The 23,528-nt window shown below is 42.7% G+C and overlaps 1 protein-coding gene across 1 annotated transcript in view; it reads left to right on the top strand.

Annotated features, from left to right (window-relative positions):
* The window catches only part of LOC119426712 (NEDD4-like E3 ubiquitin-protein ligase WWP1), a 58,239-nt gene that overhangs the window by 5,528 nt on the left and 29,183 nt on the right, over positions 1-23,528 (top strand). The window contains exons 2-11 of the mRNA XM_037694295.1: positions 4,767-4,823; positions 8,779-8,870; positions 8,950-9,088; positions 11,359-11,483; positions 14,975-15,127; positions 15,290-15,362; positions 19,488-19,669; positions 20,894-21,287; positions 21,873-21,968; positions 23,034-23,208. Of these exons, the coding sequence (XP_037550223.1) occupies positions 8,801-8,870; positions 8,950-9,088; positions 11,359-11,483; positions 14,975-15,127; positions 15,290-15,362; positions 19,488-19,669; positions 20,894-21,287; positions 21,873-21,968; positions 23,034-23,208 (1,407 nt within the window). The 5' untranslated portion in view covers positions 4,767-4,823; positions 8,779-8,800. The remainder of the gene's footprint in view (positions 1-4,766; positions 4,824-8,778; positions 8,871-8,949; positions 9,089-11,358; positions 11,484-14,974; positions 15,128-15,289; positions 15,363-19,487; positions 19,670-20,893; positions 21,288-21,872; positions 21,969-23,033; positions 23,209-23,528) is intronic.

Raw genomic sequence — 23,528 nt, 5'->3', positions numbered from 1 at the left:
TTCTGCACATAGAACAATAAAATTAATCCTGTACTACAAAAAACTCTTTAATGTTTCTGTCTGCACCTGTTTAGAACTTAATTGTTGGTATTTTTATATCCTCTGTTATTTTTTTTACATCTTGTGTGATTCCTTGTGTATGTTCCTTTATACTGAAATTCTGGCACAACAATTTCCTGCAGGATCAATAAAGTTATATCTTATCTTATTTTTATTTTACATATCAGATACAATAAACTTGCCATGTTCAGCAAAATATGCTACACATATTACAAATATGCTCGCTGCTTCTTGGGTGTCCTCTCAGCTGTGCTGTGAGTCAAGTATGCAGCACAGCCATGACTTGTAAGTAGTCTGCATGTGCTCTCTGCTGTATACATTGTACAACTACGCCATTTGCAAGTAAGGACACGACTGCTTCCAGCATTTTAGGGGTGAAAATTATAAGTGTTTATATCGGAGCATAATGGGCCAATTATCACCGATACAGATATGTCCCCAAACGCCTATACAAGCCTGAAATATTGATCCCTACTGATGTATCGGTCAAGCTCTAATAATAATAATCCCTAATATGGGGCAGCTGTGGCTTAGTGGTTAGAGCAGTCATTCTCCAATCTCCAATGCAAGAGTTGGGGGTTTGATTCCACAAGCAATCACATGCTGAAGTGTCTCTGGGCAAGACACTGAACCCCTCATTGTCTCCAATGTGGGTCCCATCAGTGCATGAATGTGATTTAAAGCTCTGATTATTCTTTGTATAAATATAGTAGCGTGCTGTATGAATGGGTAAATGAGGGCACAGATTGTACAGATTGGGAGAGGGTGGACTTAAGAAATCATCTCAACACCATCAAACTGGTTGACCCATTATGTGAAGGTGCTATTTATAAGACTGAGTTTTTTGTGGCTCCTCAGACTGATGAAGTCTTTCGGATGAAAGACGAAACGTTTCAACAAAAAGAAACTGCCCAGAGGACCTGACTGAACTTTGTTGGATTTTTCTACTTGGATTATTTGAGCATGAACCTTGATATTATGTGTGCAATGTTTCTGGCTGTTTATGATGTTTCTGAGTGTGGAAATGGGTTGTTCTTGTTAATGTTCTGTTCAGGTTTGCTTTGGCTTTTATGTTGATGTCTGTTATTGACTGTAAACTGACACCATGAGTCAGAGGTTGTTCCCAGTACATATAAAGGGGAAGGCCTGTGTGGTGTAGTAGTTGCACTGAAGAAACAAGTCACAGACTTAATCTCTGACCATGCATTGTGTCTTGTAAGACAATACCTGTAGTGTTGCGATGGCTCGTCTTAGAGCAGGGGTGTCAAAGTCATTTACAAAAGGGGGCCAAAATTGGAACCTTTTTCAAACTAAGGGCCAATTTCAGAGCCTACATTAACTCAAATCAGATACCAAACAAATTTTCTTGGTCACAGGTTCCTCAACAAGAGTTTGATTGGTCTCATTTTATGAGTTGTGCTTTCAATATAATCAAAGATTACTGAAAAAATTAAAGAGATACAAGTATTTTACGTTTCACATATCATCTTAAGGGCCAGATAAGATGTCAACAAGGGCCACATTTGGCCCCTGGGCCTTCAGTTTGACACACATGTCTTAAAACATTCTGCATGCTTGTGAAAATGTTGAAAATTGAAATGGTTACATAACAGAACAGCTGTCTGACTGGAATATTTGCTATTTCTAAAATTTTACATGTCTCACTTTTTTATGATTATTATTTTATTGTTTAATTATTGAATTCATTGGTGGGCTGGATTTATGTCAGTGGCCTGCAGGCTGCCAGTTGAATAGCCCTGAAGTAGAGGAATGGGTTCAGCACACAGCCCTGTGGTACACCTGCGTTTATTGTGATGGTGGTGGCGTAGGTGTGGCTGAGGTTTGTTGTTGAAAAAGTTCTTGACCCATTGACAGAGGTGAAGTATTAATGTCCAGCTCACTACATTAAAGACTAACTTGGCAGTTTTACTGTATTGAATACTTAGCTGAAATCAACAAACAGCATATGTTCATACAGGTCCTTCTAAAAAAAATAGCATATTGTGATAAAGGTCATTATTTTCCATAATGTAATGATGAAAATTAAACTTTCATATATTTCAGATACATTGCACACCAACTGAAATATTTCAGGTCTTTAATTGTTTTAATACTGATGATTATGGCATACAGCTCATGAAAACCCAAAATGCCTGTCCCAAAAAATTAGCATATTTCATCCCACCAATGAAAGACAAGTGTTTTTAATACAAAAAACGCCAACCTTCAAATAATCATGTTCAGTTATGCACTCAATACTTGGTCGGGAATCCTTTTGCATGAATGACTGCTTCAATGCGGCGTGGCATGGAGGCAATCAGCCTGTGGCACTGCTGAGGTGTTATGGAGGCCCAGGATTCTTCGATAGCGGCCTTAAGCTCATCCAGAGTGTTGGGTCTTGCGTCTCTCAACTTTCTCTTCACAATATCCCACAGGTTCTCTATGGGGTTCAGGTCAGGAGAGTTGGCAGGCCAATTGAGCACAGTAATACCATGGTCAGTAAACCATTTACCAGTGGTTTTGGCACTGTGAGCAGGTGCCAGGTCATGCTGAAAAATGAAATCTTCATCTCCATAAAGCTTTTCAGCAGATGGAAGCATGAAGTGCTCCAAAATCTCCTGATAGCTAGCTGCATTGACCCTGCCCTTGATAAAACACAGTGGACCAACACCAGCAGATGACATGGCACCCCAGACCATCACTGACTGTGGGTGCTTCACACTGGACTTCTGGCATTTTGGCATTTCCTTCTCCCTAGTCTTCTTACAGACTCTGGCACCTTGATTTCCAAATGACATGCAAAATTTGCTTTCATCTGAAAAAAGTACTTTGGACCACTGAGCAACAGTCCAGTGCTGCTTCTCTGTAGCCCAGGTCAGGCGCTTCTGCCGCTGTTTCTGGTTCAAAAGTGGCTTGACCTGGGGAATGCGGCACCTGTAGCCCATTTCCTGCACACGCCTCTGCACGGTGGCTCTGGATGTTTCTACTCCAGACTCAGTCCACTGCTTCCGCAGGTCCCCCAAGGTCTGGAATCGGCCCTTCTCCACAATCCTCCTCAGGGTCCGGTCACCTCTTCTCGTTGTGCAGCGTTTTCTGCCACACTTTTCCCTTCCCACAGACTTCCCACTGAGGTGCCTTGATACAGCACTCTGGGAACAGCCTATTCGTTCAGCAATTTCTTTCTGTGTCTTACCCTCTTGCTTGAGGGTGTCAATGATGGCCTTCTGGACAGCAGTCAGGTCGGGAGTGTTACCCATGATTGCGGTTTTGAGTAATGAACAAGGCTGGGAGTTTTTAAAAGCCTCAGGAATCTTTTGCAGGTGTTTAGAGTTACGTCGTTGATTCAGATGGTTAGGTTAATAGCTTGTTTAGAGAACCTTTTCATGATATGCTAATTTTTTGGGACAGGCATTTTGGGTTTTCATGAGCTGTATGCCATAATCATCAGTATTAAAACAATTAAAGACCTGAAATGTTTCAGTTGGTGTGCAATGAATCTGAAATATATGAAAGTTTCTTTTTTATCATTACATTATGAAAAATAATGACCTTTATCACAATATGCTAATTTTTTGAGAAGGACCTGTATGTGTTATTGCCCAGATGTGTGAGTAGAGAGTACAGCTCTATGGAGACTCCATCCTCTGTACTTCTAATACAGCAATAGGCAAACTGATATAGGTACAGAGTGGGTGGTAGGCAGTTCTTCAGGTGTGCTTGGACCAGTTGCTCAAAACCCTTCATAACAATGGGTGTGAGTGCTACAGGACGGTAGTCAGTCAGGCATGCTGGGCTGGAGCGTTTGGCACTGGTACAATGGAGGTGGTTTTAAAGCATTTTGGTACAGTTGCTACGGGTGAGAGACTGAAGATATTTGTAAAGACTCATTTGAGCTGCTCTGCACATGCTCCAATGCATGCCCCAGGCTGCCTTCTGGTTCAGCAGCCTTGCATGTGTTGATCTGACAGAATGGTGTAGACTTCTATAGAGGTGAGTGTGAGGGATTGGTGGGCTACAAAGGGTCTGTTCTTGGTTGTGTCTTTCAAAGCAAGCATAAAAGTCACTGAGCTCATGGAGTTACAGACGTGTTCCTCTACCTTTAGCTTGTAGCAATGCTTGGTTTTATGATGCCCCTTCTCAGGTTCGCTGTGGATATGCTGTAGGCCTGTGCCTCACCTGATCTGAAGGTGATGTTTCGGGCCTTCAGCAGAAGCCGCACCTCCTTGTTCATCCATGGCTTCTGATTTGGGTACATGGTGATCTGTTTCTTTATGGCTACATCGTCAGCGGTGGTGGTGATATAGTCCAGCATTGAGGAGGTGTAAGTGTCAATATCTGTGTGAGTGCCAAAAGTAGTCTGTGTAACAAACATACTCCAGTCTGTATACTGAAACCTGTCCTGAAATACAGAGTCTGTTCCCACTGGCCATACTTTGATGGTTGTCATTGATGGTTTCACACGTTGGATAAGTGGTGAGTACTTAGGAACGAGGAACAGAGAAAGGGGATCTGACTGACTCAGGTGAGGGAGGGAGGTCGCAGTGTAAGTGTCAGCAATGTTCGAGTAAATATGAGCCAAAGTTTGATTTCCTCTTGTATTGCAGATGTTCTGGTGGAATTTCCACTCCAAACGGCTCTGCTTCACAGTTGGCATATCACTGAGGAAACCTGGTACTTAAGTATGCTCCTTTGTTTTTTTGTTTCAGTGCAGCCATGGGACACGGAGTGGGCTGAACCAGAGGGCCTACCAGAAAACATCTGTGGTAAGAATAAAAACTAATCTCCTTATTTGCTCAAATGTATTATAAACAGCTGTCTCACTAACGGCTCAGAGTTGGAGGCTGGAGTCATTTCCAACATCAACACACACACTACATGTTCTGTTTGGTGAAAATGTTGGTGCACGCAGACTGTTTAACTCTGATCACTGATGAAAATGGTTTACCAGCATCAAAGACATGAAAAGAGTTGAAGTCATAATCAGCAGCAGCTGTCATTCAATTTGTAAAGGAGATAACATACACTTTCAAGAATCCAATAAAGAGAGGCAGGTGATCAAAGATGGAGCATCAGAGAAATGGAATCATTCCTGCAGGAACAGAGGAAGATGAAACATCAGCACAAGCTTCAGGGTCAGCAGATCACTTTGTCACAAGTTTTGGAAGTTATAGCTCATCTAAAAGCAACAAATATTTTGTTGTAGGTTACATTTATGCTCAACAGATCTTAAGCTTCATTTTATTTAGTTATTTTGGGAAACTGCACCTGCACTTTAGTTTTTGTCAGCATGAGGGAAGAGGCACCTTTAGCTTTTTAGCTAGAGCACCTGTATTGCACGCTGCTAGCTTAGCACGACATGTTTGAGTTGTGCACTGTTTATAGACAGTTTTTGAATGTGTGTGGGGGTTCATCTTGAGCAACGTGAACACTGCCTTTAGCTTTTAAGCTAGAGAGCTTGTATTTCGCACCGCTAGCTTAGTGCTATGTCAGTGCCGGGTGGGGGTGGGGGAGTTCGCTTTGGTAGGCGGGGTGCTCAGTTCTATTGACGGGGTGGGGCACCCCGCCTATATAATGGTAGGGGAAACACTGTATGTATGTATACGTATGTATGTATATATGTAAACCGGCCACTCCTATTGTTTGAGGAAACTGCTTTCTAGTTTAAAAATAGTTTCCTCAGATGATTGTTGTTGCTGAAGATCAATCCAGTGTTTCCCCTACCATTCTACAAGGAGGGCGCCCCGCCCTGTCAACAGAACCGAGCTCGCTGTCTACTGAACTGTCCTTGCCCACCCCGTCAACAACTGCCGGCACTGACGTAGCGCTAAGCTAGTGGCGAGTAAAGGATGACACAGGAGTGGATTTTCACTCCTATCCTGGTCCCCCAGAAAAAAATCCTGTCCTGTCCCACTCCTGGTAACATGACTCCCACTCCTGTCCTGCTCCTGTTCAGAATCACTCCCACTCCTGTCCTGCTCCAGTTTTTTTCTCGTCATTTAATTTTTAGGAAATACATTGAATTTGATTTGATCTTCTACCCATTCCTGTTTAAATTACTTTGTGTTGTGCAGTTTTATTTCAAAAGATATGGCAACAGGAACAGTTCATCTGTGGTGAAATAGAGACATTTATTGCCTTAATCCAAACAAAAACCTTCACTAAAGGGCACAAAACAAATAATCCATGGCCTGTAGTCCATATAATTTTTCTATGGAGGATCAGCTGCTGAGTCCCTGTTTCTGGCTCTTTTGAAGGTCAGTTACAGTAAAAACAAAAAATCTAAACCAGTCCATGGGTCACCCCATGTCTACCTTAGATGAAAGAATACAAACAAAGCAAGTTGCGTTTTACTAATTTATTGAGCAATTGTTTCCATTAAACAGTGACATTACTGTCATTTTTTTAATTGTTTAAACAGACAAACAAAAAAAGAAAAATAATGTACCAAGCAGAGAACTCGACAAATAAAAATGTTTAAAGTCATTATTATACATTGAATGACGTCCTCAAGAAGTTCAGTCCATGTGGTCGAGGTAACGAGCTCGTTTGGGTGAAGCATGATGTCGTGCATCTTACCAGACTCATTTACATCATTTACAGACTGGACCATCGCAGGTCTGGTGTTCCACCTCATCTCTCCACAGCTGGACCAGTCCAGAGCCTTGTGGAACCTAAAAGTGAAAGAAGACAGTGCACGAGTCAAAATAGTGTTACCGTGACTACAAATTACAATCTGTTGGTCTTTCTTTTGGAAAAAATATTTTATCAAAAACAAGAGATTTATAATTGAAATTAAGTCAAGAAAATGTGACATTTGCAATTATAAATTACAGTAGCTTATTTTTTCTTTATTTATTTCACTTATCATATTTTATAATTATTTAATCAGCCTCACCAGGCAGAGATTACAAGAGTTTATGTATCTTACCTGCTCTTTTGACGTGTGTGACAAGGGTCTTTGTGTCCAAAGCTGTTTAGCAGTTTGCTTCCAGAGCTAACAGCTTCCTATGTTAGGTAGAAAAATTAAATGAAATTAAAGACAAACAAAAAGCTTATTGCTACTTCTTGTGCCGCTTTATAAAACAGTTATTGAATCAAGTATTTACTTATGTAGGTACACATATTAAAACCTGTTAAAATACACCAGAATGCAGGAAATAGCAGCTGCTTTATTCAAAAAGTTATGGGGGAGGACCCACAGACCTCGCACCAATATGTCCCCACTACAATAAATCTAATGTTAATACACACTGTGTGGTTCAAGCCGAGAGCCATTGTCAACACTGGGGGGTCTAAGGCCCCTAAAAAGGGCTTCTAGAATCGCCCCTGGTGTGAAGAAATGAACTGAGAAAAATCAACTCTTGGCCTAAAATTTAGCACAACAACATAATTGTACACATCATATCTTAAATCTAAAACTAAAACGGTTATTATAATATATATGCAACCAGCCTTTCATATAAAAACTGGGATATTTTTACCGGATAATGTTTTCACTAAGAGTTTGTTGTTGTACTGACATGGCTTGTGGTCGACGGTAACTATTTACTCAATAAAGTGATGGTTATTCACGTTTTACTCGACTTCAGTATCCAGCAGGATGTCACAATATAAAAATAGGAATATTTTTACCGGAGAATGCGTGCACTTTAACCAGGAAGAGTTCGGTCTTTCTTTTTTTTTACATTACAAACAGCAACAGATAATGGAGATTTTAACCTAAAACCCCACATAACAAAGCAGAACATAATTTTTAAATTAAAAGGGACAAGGTGGAGAAAAATGCGCTGTTTGAGTCTGTTTATTTACTGACGGTAAACAAAGCAGCTCCTCACAGCTGTGACTAAAGTTTTAAGGCAGCACAGCACCAACACAACTCTCGTGAAGTTCAGGGTTATTTGACACTTTCCTGCCTGTTCTGTGATTTTAATAGACAGTTACTTCTTACCTTGCGTTACAAACTATTTTCTGTTCCTCTGTAACGCTTCGCTGCTCCTCCCACCCTCTCAGTGAAAAGCTAGGTTGGAACAGTTGATTTATGGGAAATGTAGTTCTTTTGACTTGTGTTAAAGTGAAGGCTTACTGAAAGAAAACTACAAAATAGCTGCGCCCGTTTTTTTTTGTTTGTTTAATTTTCATTATTGGTTATTGGTTGGTTCCCGCTCCTGTCTGCTCCCGTTAGCTTTCAGTCCGGTCACGTCCAGGTCATGAGAGTTATAATGAGGTTGACTCCGGTCCCGCTGGAATCCGGCTGGAATCACGTGACCCGTGGTACTCCCAAAAAAATGTCATCCTCTAGTGGCGAACAATACAGATGTGCTAGCTGAAAAGCTACAGTGATAGCTCTACGACCTTCCTTGCCTCCACTTAACATCTGTTGGCACAAACAGCGCCCCTCCACCCCCCGTCCACAAAAATCACAGAAGAGAAGCTTCCTACCAAGGCAAGTAACCTAGGGCAAGCAATCTATGATGGTCAAGCCCTACCTCCCCTCCATTGCACCTGGTGGTGGATAAAATGTGTCCCTCCACTCGCCAGGATCCATCACTCTGCTTTGCCTCAAACAAGAAAATAATTAACTACCTCTGTTCTTCTCCACAGTGTAACTCCTACCTTGAATATCTTGCACCACAAACATTTAGGTTTACTTTATTCCCTGTTCAGTTCATCTCCATAACTAAAACCATTAAAAATGGTTCTATTTGTTGTGTTCTCCAGGCTTCCCAGTGTGGTTTATGACATGGCCACGGCCTCATCCAGAGCAGAGACGAGCCACAACCACAGACGCACGTCGCAGCTCGATGCCATTGGTGAGTCACGATAGGAGACAGATTCAGAAAGCCAACATGTTTGTAAGTCTTACCGCTTCCTTTGCTTGCTCTCCATCAGTTTCCTGTGCCAAGCTCAAGAGGAAGAGGAGTGTTTTCGGGGCTGCTGTTTATGTGGAGGTGACAGCAGAGGGAGAGAGCCACCGCACAGCAAAATCTCACAGCTCCTGCAGCCCTAAATGGGATGAAAGGCTCACCCTGTAAGAAGCATGACTTTATGTCTGCCTTCTGCTTCTTTACCTTTATTCAATACTTTTATTGGAGACTGCTTAATAAGGCAGCCACCTATTATTATCCACCTGACAAGGGTTTCTTAACTTTATATCTTACTCTTCCATCAACTTTAATGCAGCCTGAACCGCAACTTGTACCCCAACAAGTATTGTATCTAAACGACCAGCTCAGCACTGTGATGTGTGCTATTACTTTTATTGGTGTTTTGAGTTACCATGATGACGTAATTTACAAACAAAGACACTAGTTTTATTAGTCATTTTTCATACACTCTGGTTGCAAATCAAATATCCAAGATGGCCTCTTGAGCTTAAATGGAAAAATACTATAAAATAGCCATCTTTCGAGAAATTAATCTGAAATTTGGTGTGATAGCTGAGACTATTACCCAATAAATAATGAATTAAAATATTCAAGATGGCCACCAAAACTCATTTTAAATGGCCTTAACTCAGATATTTTTACACTCAGAGCGAGCTGAGATTTGGTGAGGTTATAGCTGAGAACCTCCCCCATCACTTACTGAATCCAAATAAAAATCCAAGATGGCCACCATAGTTTAAAAGAAAAAATGACTAACTCATTGACGTTTTTCCATATTGAGCTGAAACTTGTTATGGTGGTAACTGAGAGTGAACCTGAACATATAGTACTGTTAAATAAAAAAATTAAAATGGCCACCACGTGGCAATCCTCGTCAGAGTTTCTCCAGGAACTTTCTAATTTCACGTAATGTTTTCTAGAAAAAAAAAACCATCTCTCTGGCAAACAGCCCGACCATATTTCAGACACAAGTCATTGCAAACACCAGTTGTAGTTACTGCAGACAAGACAGACTGCTGCTGCGTTAGTGTTTGCACCTCAGAGGCTGTGGAAGCTGCTGCTGGTCCTTCTCATGACTTTCAGGCGGTAACGTTACACCGAGCAGCTCGGCTCCAGACAACGACTGCATTGTGCTGTTCATTTTGTCTGAGGGGGGGCCTTATATGAGGTAGGTTTTATTTCTCACATCCTTTTTCACTGGCAGCAGTCAGTGAAAAGTATTAAAACTAGAAGCACGAGCTTAGTATAAAAAGTTTTGTTGTTGTTGTGTGAGGCTCTTCCTGAAAGACAAATATAGTTTATAATGAGTTAAGATGTTAAAGTCTAACATGGTATTTTCATTTGTCTTTTGTGTTGCTTCTCTTTGTAAGAGTTTAAGCTAAATAAGCTTCTGCAAGTTTATTTTTAGATCTTCTCAAGACCCGTCACTTGGTGTTTCATGGCCCACAGTGGAGTCCAGACCCCAACTTTAGAAACCACTGGTGTACAGGTCCACCAAGTAGCATTAGCACGAGCTGCCATGAGATGTTTTAGAGGTTGGAGTTGTTTTAAAACAGCCATCAGACATAAACTTTGTTTCACTAAACTAAAGTTTTAAAAATCTATCTATAAGAATTCAGGGTTCTTTATTTGTCATACGCACCACATGTGGTACATGTGGTGGAACGAAATTATGTACACGGGGTCCCAGTTACATCCAACAATAAAAATAAAATTAAAGAAAGACAGTAATAAAATCTAAGATATGGATTAAAAAATATGCTAAACTAAAAGTACATTAATCTGTAATAGTACAAAAACAATACATTGAACAGCTGCACGAACATGAGTCTGTGTGAGCAGATGAGCACGCATGAACGCAGCAACATGAAACAGATCAGCAGCAACATGAAACAGATCAGCAGCAACATGATGTGATTTTTCACAGTGATTATTCTGGTTAGAGATTCATGAGTCTAACAGCCTCAGGGTAGAAGCTGTTCCTCAGTCTAGTGGTTCTACAATTAATGCTCCTCAACCTCCTTCCTGAGGGGAGCGGGGAAAAATGTGTGTGCAGGATGAGTGGGGTCCTTCATGATGCAGGTGGCCCTCTTCCTGCATCTGGAGGTGTAGATGTCTGTGATGGTGGGGAGGCTGACTAACAGACTTCTGTTCAACCTTCACCACTCTCTGCAGAGCTCTGCAGAGAGTGGTGAAGGTAAGAATGTATCTTCAAAGATGCTTACTGTATGAAGTTTACAAACTCTTCTGTTGGAAACTGTTGGTGTAGAGAAGAGTCCTAAAAATCTATAACTTCTTTCTGTTTTTTTTTGTTTGTTTGTTTATTTCTACACTTTTGTGCTGGGCCAAATGATTGTTATACTTGCTATTGTGATCATACTTGTGTTATTTTTGTGTGTTCCTGGTTTTGTAGGTCTGTAACGCCACACACACAAGTGGATTTCAAAGTATGGAGTCACCACACCCTGAAAGCAGACGGCCTGCTGGGAAAAACCACGCTGGACCTGAGTCAAGCTTTGGAGCAGCACGACAGAAAACGTATGATGGAGCCACACCAGACAGAACATTATGACGTAGAAGCTGCTGGGGGTTTATAGTGGGCATTAGCACGCAAGATTGTGGGTGTTTTGTACATCACAAAAAAGGTTAAATCAGGTCATCTGGACAGTTTCTTTTTGGGTGAAAGGTTTCGTCTTTCTTCTGAAATACTTCATCATTCTGTGGCCTGACATGATTTAACCCCCTGAGGTATTTTGTATAATTTCCCCAAATCCTTAAAATGTAAAACTGGCATCGCAGCAGATTTTCACACACGTTTACCCCGAGCTTCTCTGAGGATGCTCCGACAGCACAAGACATGGTACAGGCCGCAGTAGAGACTGCGGACATGTATTTTGTGATGGAGAGAGGCCACTGGGCTCTTGTTGGCATCAATCAGTTGCTCTGTGTTGTGAATAAAAATGAAGTTTGGTGCAAATGAGGCCAGGTTAGGAGTAAAAACAAGTTTTCTCCTTTTGCTGTATTCATACTCATCAAGTGTTTCTAAGACACTTGGTTTGTGAAAAACCTGTAGCGTTTGGAGCAAAGCATTTAGCACAGCTCCCAGCACTGGGCAGGACAACTGGGAGTACAAGCGACTTCTAAATTAAAGGCTCTGTTTTATAGTGATTCTTTCAACCAATCAATGAATTGTGGACAATAAATATTAAATCTGTTTTTTTCTTGTTTTTTTTTTAATGTATCCAAAGTGAAATTAAAGCAGTGGGAATTTAACAGATTGTTGAACCTAAAACTTTAGTTTTGTCTGTAAACTACAAGCAGCATAAACCTAAATCAACATTCTGAGTTTTTCCTTCTAACACAGACACGGGCAACTAATGGCCAAAGGTGGCCCTTGGGCATTCTCCATCCAGCCCCCAACTGCCTTAATAAAAAACAACAACACAACTTTTAAATAAGTTGATGAAATTCTGCATTTTATCAATTAAATTCATCCTTCAGGTGCACAAACTCCACCACCACGATAAGGTGGAGATTCAAGGAGGAGAGGAAATTCAAGGAAGTTTAAATTAAACATTAACAAATACATTAGATGATCCACCTTTGAGTCTAGCCCCCATGGTGCCTTGCGTGATTTAGGCACAAATTCCGGTGTGGACCAGATATGGCGTTTGTTTGTGTGTGAACAGTACGAGCTAATGTAGTTTTTCCAAGCATCGTGGATTTAATTTAAACATGTAGGAACACCACCTGTCAGAGCTCAAACAGGACAATATAATTATACCGCTGCAGACGAGGGATGGAGGACGAGCTGAAGAAGTGGCTGCAGATTACATCTACTAGCATATTTAGCTACATCTACTAGCAAATTTAGCTACATCTACTAGCAAATTTAGCTACTTCATTGACTCTGTTCTTCAGACGGTGAAGTGATGAACAACCTGAAAAGCTCTGAGGCGTGTTAGTATCTACACAGTAATAAGGTCGGTGGTGTTTTGTTAGAAGAGGTGGGACAGAACCTTATTTACCTTAAAGCAGACACAGAGTCCAGCCAAATGCTTAAAGTCCTCCATCACTGAGCTTGAGTGAAATTCAGAGAAAATCTTAAAACTGAAGATGAACAAATACTATAATACTGTGACCTCCATACACTTGAAATCATACCTGATATTCTTGTCACCTACACCGGCCTCCACCCTCATTTGCCCCAATGGGCCCTTGAGCAAGACCCTTAACCCCCCGCACCCTCCATCTGCTCCCCCTGAGCATCCTAGCTAGCATCTCTCTACTCCACACAGAGGGCTGTGGTAGCTTGGTGGTCTGTGGTTGTCATGAAGGACATCCGACATAAAAACAATCACCAAGTCTTCGTGCGTTAGTTCGAGTTAGTTCACTGAAGAAGGGAGCAGCCGAAAGAAGATGAGAGGCTAAAACTTTGTTTTAGCTGTGTTTCCAGAACTTGACAACCTTAAAGACTCCAACACTCAAACATGTTTTTTTTCAGCTAACACAAGAGCCAGTTTACAGAAAGTATGTCTTCTATTACTAAAGAGTGTTGGAGACATTTTTTTTTTCAAGCATGCTAATAACTATGCTACAACAAGAAAAAAAAAAACGAAATTGTTCCAGATTATCGGTCTCTAAGAAATTGTATTTTCCAATTCTCTGCGGCCCTTCGATTGCTTTAGCTGTCTTGATCCTCTGGACAAAATGTTGCCAGCCCTGGTCTAGCAGGAGTGACCAGATGTTGTGTTTACATCAAATAATCCACAGCACCCACCAACCATGCCCACAAAATGTGGGTATGAGACCTTTATAAATGTTTAGTGGGACGCTTTACTCTTTAAATCGGGGGTGCCCACACTTTTTCATCATGCAGCGCCTTTTAAAATGACCAAGTCAAAGTGATCTACTACATCCTCTGGAAACATTAGTTCTTTTTCAGTTTTTATTGGGGGTAATAAAAAATGAGCAGGTTTACACGGAAATGCAGTAGTTTCCATGTTAGTCGGGTTGCCAGATAAGAAATTATGAACTATAGTACTATGGCTCTAAAATTAAAGTATTTTGACCTAAACTGTCATATGTGCTGAGTAAAGATATTCTAAGATGAGGTGTGTGTTGTGTTTGTTGAACATGTGCACAGAAAAGGAGGGGTAAATAAGACATTTTAAATTTATCTGGCAACCCACATCGTGCATGCATCGTCTGCATGACCACAGTTAGTCAGAACTGGTGAATCCACTAACGTCTCTTTGGAGCCTGGATTTTATTAGTTTTGCTGAAAAAGGGTGAGCAGAACAAAAACACTCTGCTCTCTGCCATTTATTATAACTATTGTTATTGATTATGACTGTTGTTATTTATTATAACTGTTGTTATTGATTATAACTGTTGTTATTTATTATAACTGTTGTTATTGATTATAACTGTTGTTAGAGCAGAAAAACTTTGGTCTGCAGCCGCCTGGAGTGAACTTCACACTTGGAGCGTTTCATACTTCCGTGGGGGGGGTTCTCCTAAAAATCTCCACTCAGAGACCTGGATTCAGAAACCTTCAGTTTCAGAGAGAATGAGGATGTTGTCCGTAAATGAATGGCCAAACGTTTTGGGGCCTCAGACTGGCTGCCTTGTCTGTCAGTCAAGGGACAAATTTCATAGATGATGATAGACTGATGTCTGTTTTTAATGCCATGCCATCTACTCAGAATACCTCTGATCCACTGGTAGATCACCATCGACATATTGGACACCCCTGCTTTAAAGTAAACTTTAAGCCCTCTGTACCATTTTTTTAAATACATTTTGACGGTATCTTCAAATTGACGTGACTGCCAAATATTTTCCACTTGTCCACAGTGCAGACCAAAAAGAAGCGTACGTGTTTGTTTTCCATCAAAAATGTCAGCAAAACCCGTTAATTACATTCACTAAATGAGAAGTACCAGTAGGTTTGGTGGAACAAGTGTCCTCACGTCTTGTTTCTCTTTGTTTGAATCTGTTGTTTTGCACCATCTTTGGTTTTGTAGTGGAGAATGCTAAAGAGGTCCTGAAGCTGAATGTGGAGCAGAAAGGGGTCCTGGTTCCTGTGGGGGAGCTGACCGTGTACCTTGATGGTCTGACAGTCACTGACCAGGAGGAAGTGGCGCCGCTGACCAACGGCAGCGCAGCAAACCTCACCAGTGAGTTTAGAATCATTGCTGTCGTCAATCTGACCTTCATCTGCGTCTGTTAATGGAAGTGTGGAGGAAACAAGAAAACGCAAACATTTACTCACTTTACATTCAGCCCTCGTTTTTGAAATTATTAATAATTATACTCTAATATCTCTAAATGTTCTGCAGAGTTCCAGCAGAATGGCGATGCTCTTCATGAAAACGGGGATTCATCATCCTCTTCCTCGAGGGCTGCCAACAGGTAGACTTGTGAAATGAACCGACTTGTGTTTTCAGTGACAGATGTTTCCTTTAAATCTAAGTTTCTGGCCTGTTTTGAAAGCACTTTATATGCTTGTGTGCGTGCGTGTGTATTTTTGCGCTTTGTCCACCCCCAAGAGTAAGAAAACATGTAGTGGAGTGGGGCTTGTTGATTTAGCACAGCTGTTAGTAACCATGAAGCTAAGCTAATTAGATCCACCTTTAATTAGTCTCAATGTGCTGCCTTTGTTCAAACACAGTAATAAGTTCATCACGTGAGTAAGTTACATGAATGAGGTGATAAATATATTCATAGTTAATAATTATTTTAAGTAAATTAATGCTAAAAACTATTAAAATGTTTTGGGTTTGAATTTCAATCAGAGTGAGACATCTAATCTTCATCATATTGTACGTGCAGTACGGAGGTAGTGAGTGCTCTCACCACAGAACAATCTTTGACGTCTTTTCCTCTGTAAAACAAGTGCTTCTGAAAACAAGGGAGAAAACAGCTCATATAAACGCTTGTGCCTTGGGAGACTTTTGTCTTTTTACAAATTCATAAATCAAAGGTTTTCAGTAAAATCCAGAAATCAAGACTCATCTGAGGACTTCTTTTATCATACCTGCAAACTTGTTGCTTTTTGGCGATATTTGCCAATTTCAAACTAGAATATGTCATTTGCATGAATCGTGTACATCTGAAGAAGGTGTTTTTTTCAGGGGGGGGGGTCCAGAGGTGTGGTGGATGGCATAATTTTCCTTTAAGAAACAGTTGCCGTAATTCTCAGGCTACAGAAAGTTGGTTACTTACTGTAACTCCAGATTCTGAGTATAGGCGCAGCCCTTTTAAGGCTATTGCTAGTGGGTTTATCCCTTCGCGCACAGCACTGAAAATTTTAGTCTGCGCCCACCGGCTGTGTGGGCCCCACCCCCGGTCCGTATAAATTACGGTGAGACCGGGAAATCGGCTCCCAAATAGATTTTTTCTTCAGCCATTTAGGAACCAGTGAGGCCCAGAGCTTAAAGGGCTGCGCCTATACTCATAGTATCTGTGATTACAAGTACATAACCGTTTTATTTCGTATAGGCTTCGCCCTTTAAGGCTATCGCTAGTAGGTTAAAGGCGAAGCAGGATCTAGTCTATGCCTCACTGGGTCCACTCAGACACAACATGAAGCACCTGCTTGCACACAAAAAATTTCATCACTCAGTCTTCTGTGTGCATAATTATGCACTTCGTGACACTTTGTGACCGGACAAAGATCTCTGAGTGAGGAAAAAGGCTGAGATAACAGACCTGCTGCTGTGAATAGGAACAACGGAGGTTACAAATTGTAACAGTGTAACGATGAACAGAGCAGGACAACAGCTCCTCAGGATGAACCGATTAATAATAAAATCAGCAGTCATGAACTTGTGACTGATAATAAATATCTCACACTGCAACTGCATGCAGGCAGGTGTGAGCTCAAAAGAGGCTTCGTGAAACAATTAATAATCATTCTGTCAGAACCCTGAGGACAGAATGGGTCATGGAGAAAGTAGAAACGTCACGTAGATAAAAACGAATAAATGAACACAGCGATGACCAGGCAGCCGCCATACAAATATCCTCCACTGTCATCCCTTCATGCAGAGCCATGGAGGATGAAAACCTTCTGGTGGAATGAGCACTGAGATTCGCTGGAGGATCCAGTCCAGATGAAATTTAAGCTTCAGAAATAGCCTCACACAACCAGTGTGAGAGGCACTGGGTGGATAGAGGGTGTCCTGAAGAGCTGTCCCTGTAATGCACGAACAGACGCTGAGAGCAGCGCAGTGCGGCCGTGTGCTCCACTTAACACGACAGCGCACGCACGGGGCAGAGGAGGTGAGATTTTGCTTCCTCCTCAGAATTATGAGGAGGTGGATAAAACCCATTCAAGGTTATCACTCTCTATCTGAATGAGCTTGTGATGCTTTTAGGAGTAAAAGCAGGGTTAGGACGCAGCACAGCTAAGCTGCCGTCGGCTTGAATTCTGAGACATGATGGAGCAACAGAGAGAGCAGATAAATCACTCACTCTCTTTGCCAGCGTCAGAGGTAACAACAGGGCTGTTCTAAATGACTGAAATTTAAGTAAAACCTGATCTAAATGCTCAGAATGAGCTTTGATCAAAGCGTGCAGGACCATCATTAGGTCTCACTGTGGAGCTAGTGGACGTGACACAGGTCTGTGTCTCCGTACACCTTTCAGAAAACGCTTCATCAGCGGGCGGTTAAAAACTGTGTTGTCACCGAATACCTCATGACAGGAAAAAGTAGCTGCAACATAAGTTTTAATTGTGCTGAACGCTAAATTTCTGTCCATCAGTTGCTGTAGAAATGACAGCACGCCTGCTAGTGGACATGAGATGGCCTTCACGCCTTTCTCTGCGCACCAGCGCTGAAAAACTGTCCACTTGATGTTGTACAGCTCTGTGGTGGAAGCGGCTCGTACGCCCTGAATACGTACGCACCACATCCTGTGGGAGGCCCATCTTTTCCAAACAGATCTGTTCAGCGCACAGACCCAAAGATGCTGACCTATTTCTGGGTAACTCCTGATCGCTCCTCCTGCCTGGAGGAGAGCGCCCCCCCCCCACACAGCAGTTTCCACAGCCGACCCGATATCATTCGGGAACCACGGGGCGCTTATACGCTCGGGAGCTACGAGGATGACTCATCTCAGAAAATAGTAGTAGTATTTCAGCAGTATTTAGAGCATTTAAGCAGTAGTGTCGTCCCCCCCCCTCCCCAAACCCCAATCCGGTAAACCCTCCACTCTGGTGATGGGGCGAAGGTGGAGACGGGTGCCTTCAGCTTGCCGGCTCAGCTGCAGCCCCGTTCCAGTATGACGTCACAGCTGGAAAGCGGGGCCAGATGGGGTCAGGGCGACGAGCTGAGGCGAAGCCAAATGTTCTCGCCAGATCATCCGATCGGGGTGGAGGAAGGAGAGGGACGGAAAGTCCCTTTGTGTCAGCAGCCTCCTGGATTATGTCGGGCAGCTCCAGAGGAGGGCGCCGACTACTGGGGGCGGTGTGGTCGCTGACGTGGGAAGACTCGAGGTGGCTGAGCATCCGCTCGGCCACTCTTCTTCCATCACTACGCTCTCCAGGAGGGAGGGAGCAGCAGGGCTGCTGCCATCATCGCCTTTTTCGGAGGAATCATCCGATTCACCGCACGGAAATGCATTAGAAAAGGTGATGGCTTTGTCCAGCGAGTAGCGGCCCGCCATGGAAAAACACTCCTCGGCACTTACCTTGAACAAGGCTGCTCGTCTCTGCTTCTCCTCGGGAGGAGCTCACGGGGACGGCAGGAAGTGGCGAGGTTGGCGTGGCAGTGACCCAGGCATCCTTCACAAATATTGTGCTGGTCAAAGCTTATCATGTAGCCGGTCTGGCAGGACGGGTACAGGCGGATGGTGCTGGACATCTTCTTCTTCATTCTGCAGTGCTAGCTGGCTGAAGAAAAAATGGGAGCCGATTGCCCGGTCTCGTCGTGATTTATACGGACCGGGGGTGGGGCCCACACTGCCGGTTGGCGCGGACTAAAGTTTTCGGTGCTGCGCGTGAAGGAATAAACCCACTAGCGATAGCCTTAAAGGGCGAAGCCTATACGAAATAGAACGCACCGGTCTCTAAGCCACGCATAGTAAATATATACTGTCTGTAATGAACTCAGCCAAGTTGGAAATAAAAATCAAGACGCAGTTTCATTAACCGTAAACTGACGATGTCAGCAGTCAGACTCATAACAGCCAGATTTAAAATGACTGTCCACACTTTGTTGGTGCTAATATATTGTTCAATAATAAAATGTGATGATTAAAATTTGACAGCATGTTTGTTCTGAACGTCACTTTGATCCAAGACCGAGTCAAACTCTCACATGGACGCATCTTGTTTCTGTTCAGATTATTATTGTGAAAGTTGAACTAAAAGAGGTGATTTTATATTTCAGTTTTTACACTTTTTGAGTTTGGATGTTGAAGCTCAACTAAAGAAAAGGAGACAAATGGTGCTTTTGTCTCAGGTTGCATTCAGCAGAGCTCCTAAAGACGAGGTTAATTTCCTTTAACTCCACCTCTGTTTGCCTTTTAAAGCACCGTGAACGGAACGGACTTGGGTCCAAGGTCAGGCTCTTGCTCGGTCTCCAGTGGGGCAGATGGTCAGGGGCCTTCCAGCTCCTGCAGCCTTGCTCCTGAGCACGTCGTAAATGGAGACATGACACCCAACTCCACCCCGGTCCACCAGCCCTCCGACAGCGATGCAGACAGCAGAATGAGTGAGTTTCTTATTCTACCAACTTCTTTAGCTCTAAAACATGTGGGAGTGGGACCTCTTCAAGGCTTTGCTTCTGTCGTCTGTGGCTAAACTCCTCCTCATGCTGTAGAAGTTCATTGGATGTGTACAGAACATTCTGTTTACAGGGACGGTGTCAGGGTTCTGTCAGTTCATGTTCTTCATGCTTCATGAGCTTGTGGTGATCAGTGGAGAAGTGCAGCAGCACGGTGGATCAGTTGGTAGAGCTGCCGCCTCTCAGCGAGCAGGTCGCTCCAGTTCAAATCCCAGCCGGGGACCTTTCTAGGTGGAGTTTGCTTGTTCTGTCTGTACATCGTGGGCTCCCTCCCACTGAACAAAAACATGCATTGGTAACTCTAAATTGTCCCTAGGTGTGAGTGTTGTGGTTGTTTGTTTGTTTGTCCCTCTGATGGACTGGAGACCTGTCATGAGTGTCCGCTGCCTCTCTCACAGTTACTGCTGGACATGGGCACCAGTGACCCCCGCTGCCTGAAAAGGAAGAAGCGAGTGGAGATAATGGGCGGATGAATGTTCAGTCTCTGCTGCTGTCTGTCTCCAAACTCCACGGAGACTCGGACAAAAGAACCAAAGTGCAGAAAACTGTGGAGCTGCTAAAAAGATTCAGTCTGGTCATTTGTGGTTTCTAAATATTTTTGTGTCATTTTTCTAAATGAAGCTTATCAGCATTTTAATAATCTGAGTCATTTCACTGAATTAGTGTAAACCAGTCTTTGTGTTTTCAGAAAGACGGTGCAGCCTCCTCAGGTTTATTGGAGACGTTGCTGTAAATTTAACTGCTCATTACCTGAAAGTTGTTTCAGTCTTTGTACCTCTGCAGTGCACTGAATGAAACCACCTTTGATTAACATGGACTCATTTTATTTGTATTTTATTGATGTATTGCTATGGAATTGTTTATAAAAACTAAATTGACAAGGAGTCCTACAACTCTTCAAAGCAGAGCATGCTTGTATTTGTTTGCTTGTTTTTTTCTGGGTGCTTCCGATGTTAGGGGTTGTCACAGCGAGCGAGCTCTCGTGAAAGATTTGGCCTTTGTTTTACCCCAGATGCCCTTCCTGAAGCATCCTGAGCTCAAACCTGCGGCCTAACCACTGAGCTACTACAGCTCTACAAAGCAAAGCTTTCATTGTTTGCATAAAGCACAGATGGGACAAAACATTGTGTCTTTGCTCTGTCCTGGCTGCAGTGACCAGGGAGTCCTGTGAGGCTGCAACAAGAGGTGAAGTGCTGCCCCCTGCAGATGACCATGAGGACTGCGCACCATCCGCCGCCCCACCGGGCGCTCAAACAGCACCAAACACCACCTCTTCATGCCCACCAACGTCCACACCTTCTCCAGTCACCTCTGACGCTGCTAAACCTGCCAATGGCACTGCTGCTGCTTCCACCACACACGCCTCTCCGGGCCCGGGGGCCACCGCCGCCACCACATCTTCATCTTCGTCCTCTTCCTCCCCAGCTCCAGGTGAACCGAGCGCTGCAGGAGCTGTGGGTGACAGCAGTGCAGCCGTGACAACAGACGGGGTGAAACCCAGACAGCCGGTCCCCAACGCTGCAGCCTCAGATCCTCTACCACCAGGGTAACATCCTGATGCTGCCGCTGGCATTTGAAACATCCCCACGCTTTGTAACAGCAGCGTTACGCAGAAACACATGAGCAGGAACTTTATGATTAAAAACATTTCTAAAAGAGGCCTAACTTAAAAAACCAGTGGAATGTACAAATATATATAAAGTTGAACCTTTGTCATGGTAAATAGTTTAGATGGTTCTGATTTAAGGGCACAAATTACACTTAGTAACTTTTGAATCACTATAAAAACATAAAATACTCATAAGACGATAGCTGCTGTCTTTTCTCTAAAGTTGACTAAATACCTTCTGATGGATTTTCAAGTAGTAGCTTAAGCAAAGAGGATTTGATGCCCTTTAGAGGGACAGTGAAGGCATCATGTCGTGATGCTTCCTGCTCTGAGCAGGAGCTGTGGTGTTCTCTAGCCTGTAAATGTGAACAACTGCTTTTTGAGTTAGCTATGACTTCAGATCCCCAAATAAGGTTACCGTTACAGAAAGTGACATTTTCCAACAAACGTCTGTTTAATACACTGCTCAGATGTCATAATAACCGGTCAGAATTTGTTGAGTTGTCATTTGGTCTATTGCAGGTGGGAGCAGAGAAAAGATCCACATGGGAGAACATACTACGTTGACCACAACACCAGAACCACAACCTGGGAAAGGCCACAGCCACTACCTCCAGGGTGAGTCTTGATTTTACACTTACTGTGTCTTTAGTGTGCTTTGATGCATCCTGTCTCCACTCATCATCCTTGAGATGTTTCTACAACTTAAATAGTGTCCACCTGTGGTAAATTCAGTTGATTCGACTTGATTTGGAAAGGCACATCTGTCTATAGAAGGTCCCAAAGCTGACTGCGATGTCAGAGCACGAACACCAAGCAAGAAGTCAGAGGAATTGTCTGTAGACCTCCTGACAAGATTGTGTTGTGGAACAAATCTGGGGAAGGATACAGAAACATTTCTGCTGCTTTGAAGGTCCCAGTGAGCGCAATGGCCTCCATCATTAATAAATGGAAGAAGTTTTGAACCACCAGGATTCTTCTTAGAGCTGGCTGGCCGTCTAAACCAGGGGTCACCAACCTTTGTGAGACTGAGAGCTACTCCAGTGGGACCGAGTGACACGAAGGGCCACTTGTTTGATACAAACATCAATTTGCACAACTCACCTTTAATGATAGTTATTCTGTCTAAGACACTCCGCCTGTTCTCATGTACTGGAAAACACCTGTTTGAGTTGTTGTGTGTTGTGTCAAGCTGATCATGGAAATGGTTCAAAAGTTGAGAAGGGCTACCTGGTTTTTATTTCCATAATAAGGTATTTGCTGATTTGTGATTTATAAATGTATAAATACATTTGCAAAAATTTCAAAAAGTCTTTTTTTCACATTGTCATAATGGTAAATGGACTGTACTTATATAGCGCTTTTCTATCTTATTTCAAGATACTCAAAGCGCTTTAATTATATATTATACAATATATATTATGATAATGGGGTGTTGTGTGTAGAATTTTGAGGAATTTTTATTTTTCCCATTTTGGAATAAGGCTGTAACGTAAAAGGTGAAAAAAGGAAGCTCTGTGAATACTTTGTGGATGCACCTTAAACTTCGGTAGGTGTTGCAATGGGTTGTAGAGTTCTCAACTTCTGTTCTAATGGAAAGCAGACTTTTTAACGTAATATATTTATTCTCGGTTTAATAGTTGAAATATTTATTCTGAGCTATATCGCTCTTCATTCTGCCAGGTGGGAGCGGCGAGTTGACGATCGAGGCAGGATCTATTACGTAGACCACAACACTCGCACGACGACATGGCAGCGCCCCACCATGGAGTCTGTGAGAAACTTTGAGCAGTGGCAGAGCCAGCGCAGCCAGCTGCAGGGAGCTATGCACCAGTTCAACCAGAGATACCTCTACTCTGTAAGACACTCCACCTGTTCTCATGTACCGGAAAACACCCGTTTGAGTTGTTCTAACAGCAAGTGTGTTGCGTCAACCTGATCATAGAAAAGGTTCAAAAGTTGAGAGCGGTGCCTAATTTTTATTTGCATAATGATTTGCTGATTTGTGATTCAGAGAGTGAGATAACTTCCAGGGAAAAAATACAAAGCTCTCACTGTAAAAATCAAGTTTGCTAAAGTTATTTATAACAAATTCAGTCCGGTCTGTGTCTAACAGTCTGTCAGGTATCAAGTCCGGTCTGTGTCTAACAGTCTGTCAGGTGTCGGTCCGGTCTGTGT

This window comes from Nematolebias whitei, chromosome 20, assembly GCF_014905685.2.
Source record: "Nematolebias whitei isolate Nwh7 chromosome 20, NemWhi1, whole genome shotgun sequence".
NCBI lineage: Eukaryota > Metazoa > Chordata > Actinopteri > Cyprinodontiformes > Rivulidae > Nematolebias > Nematolebias whitei.
The sequence above is the reverse complement of the archived record's forward strand: the minus strand, read 5'-3'. Positions and strand labels throughout refer to the sequence as shown.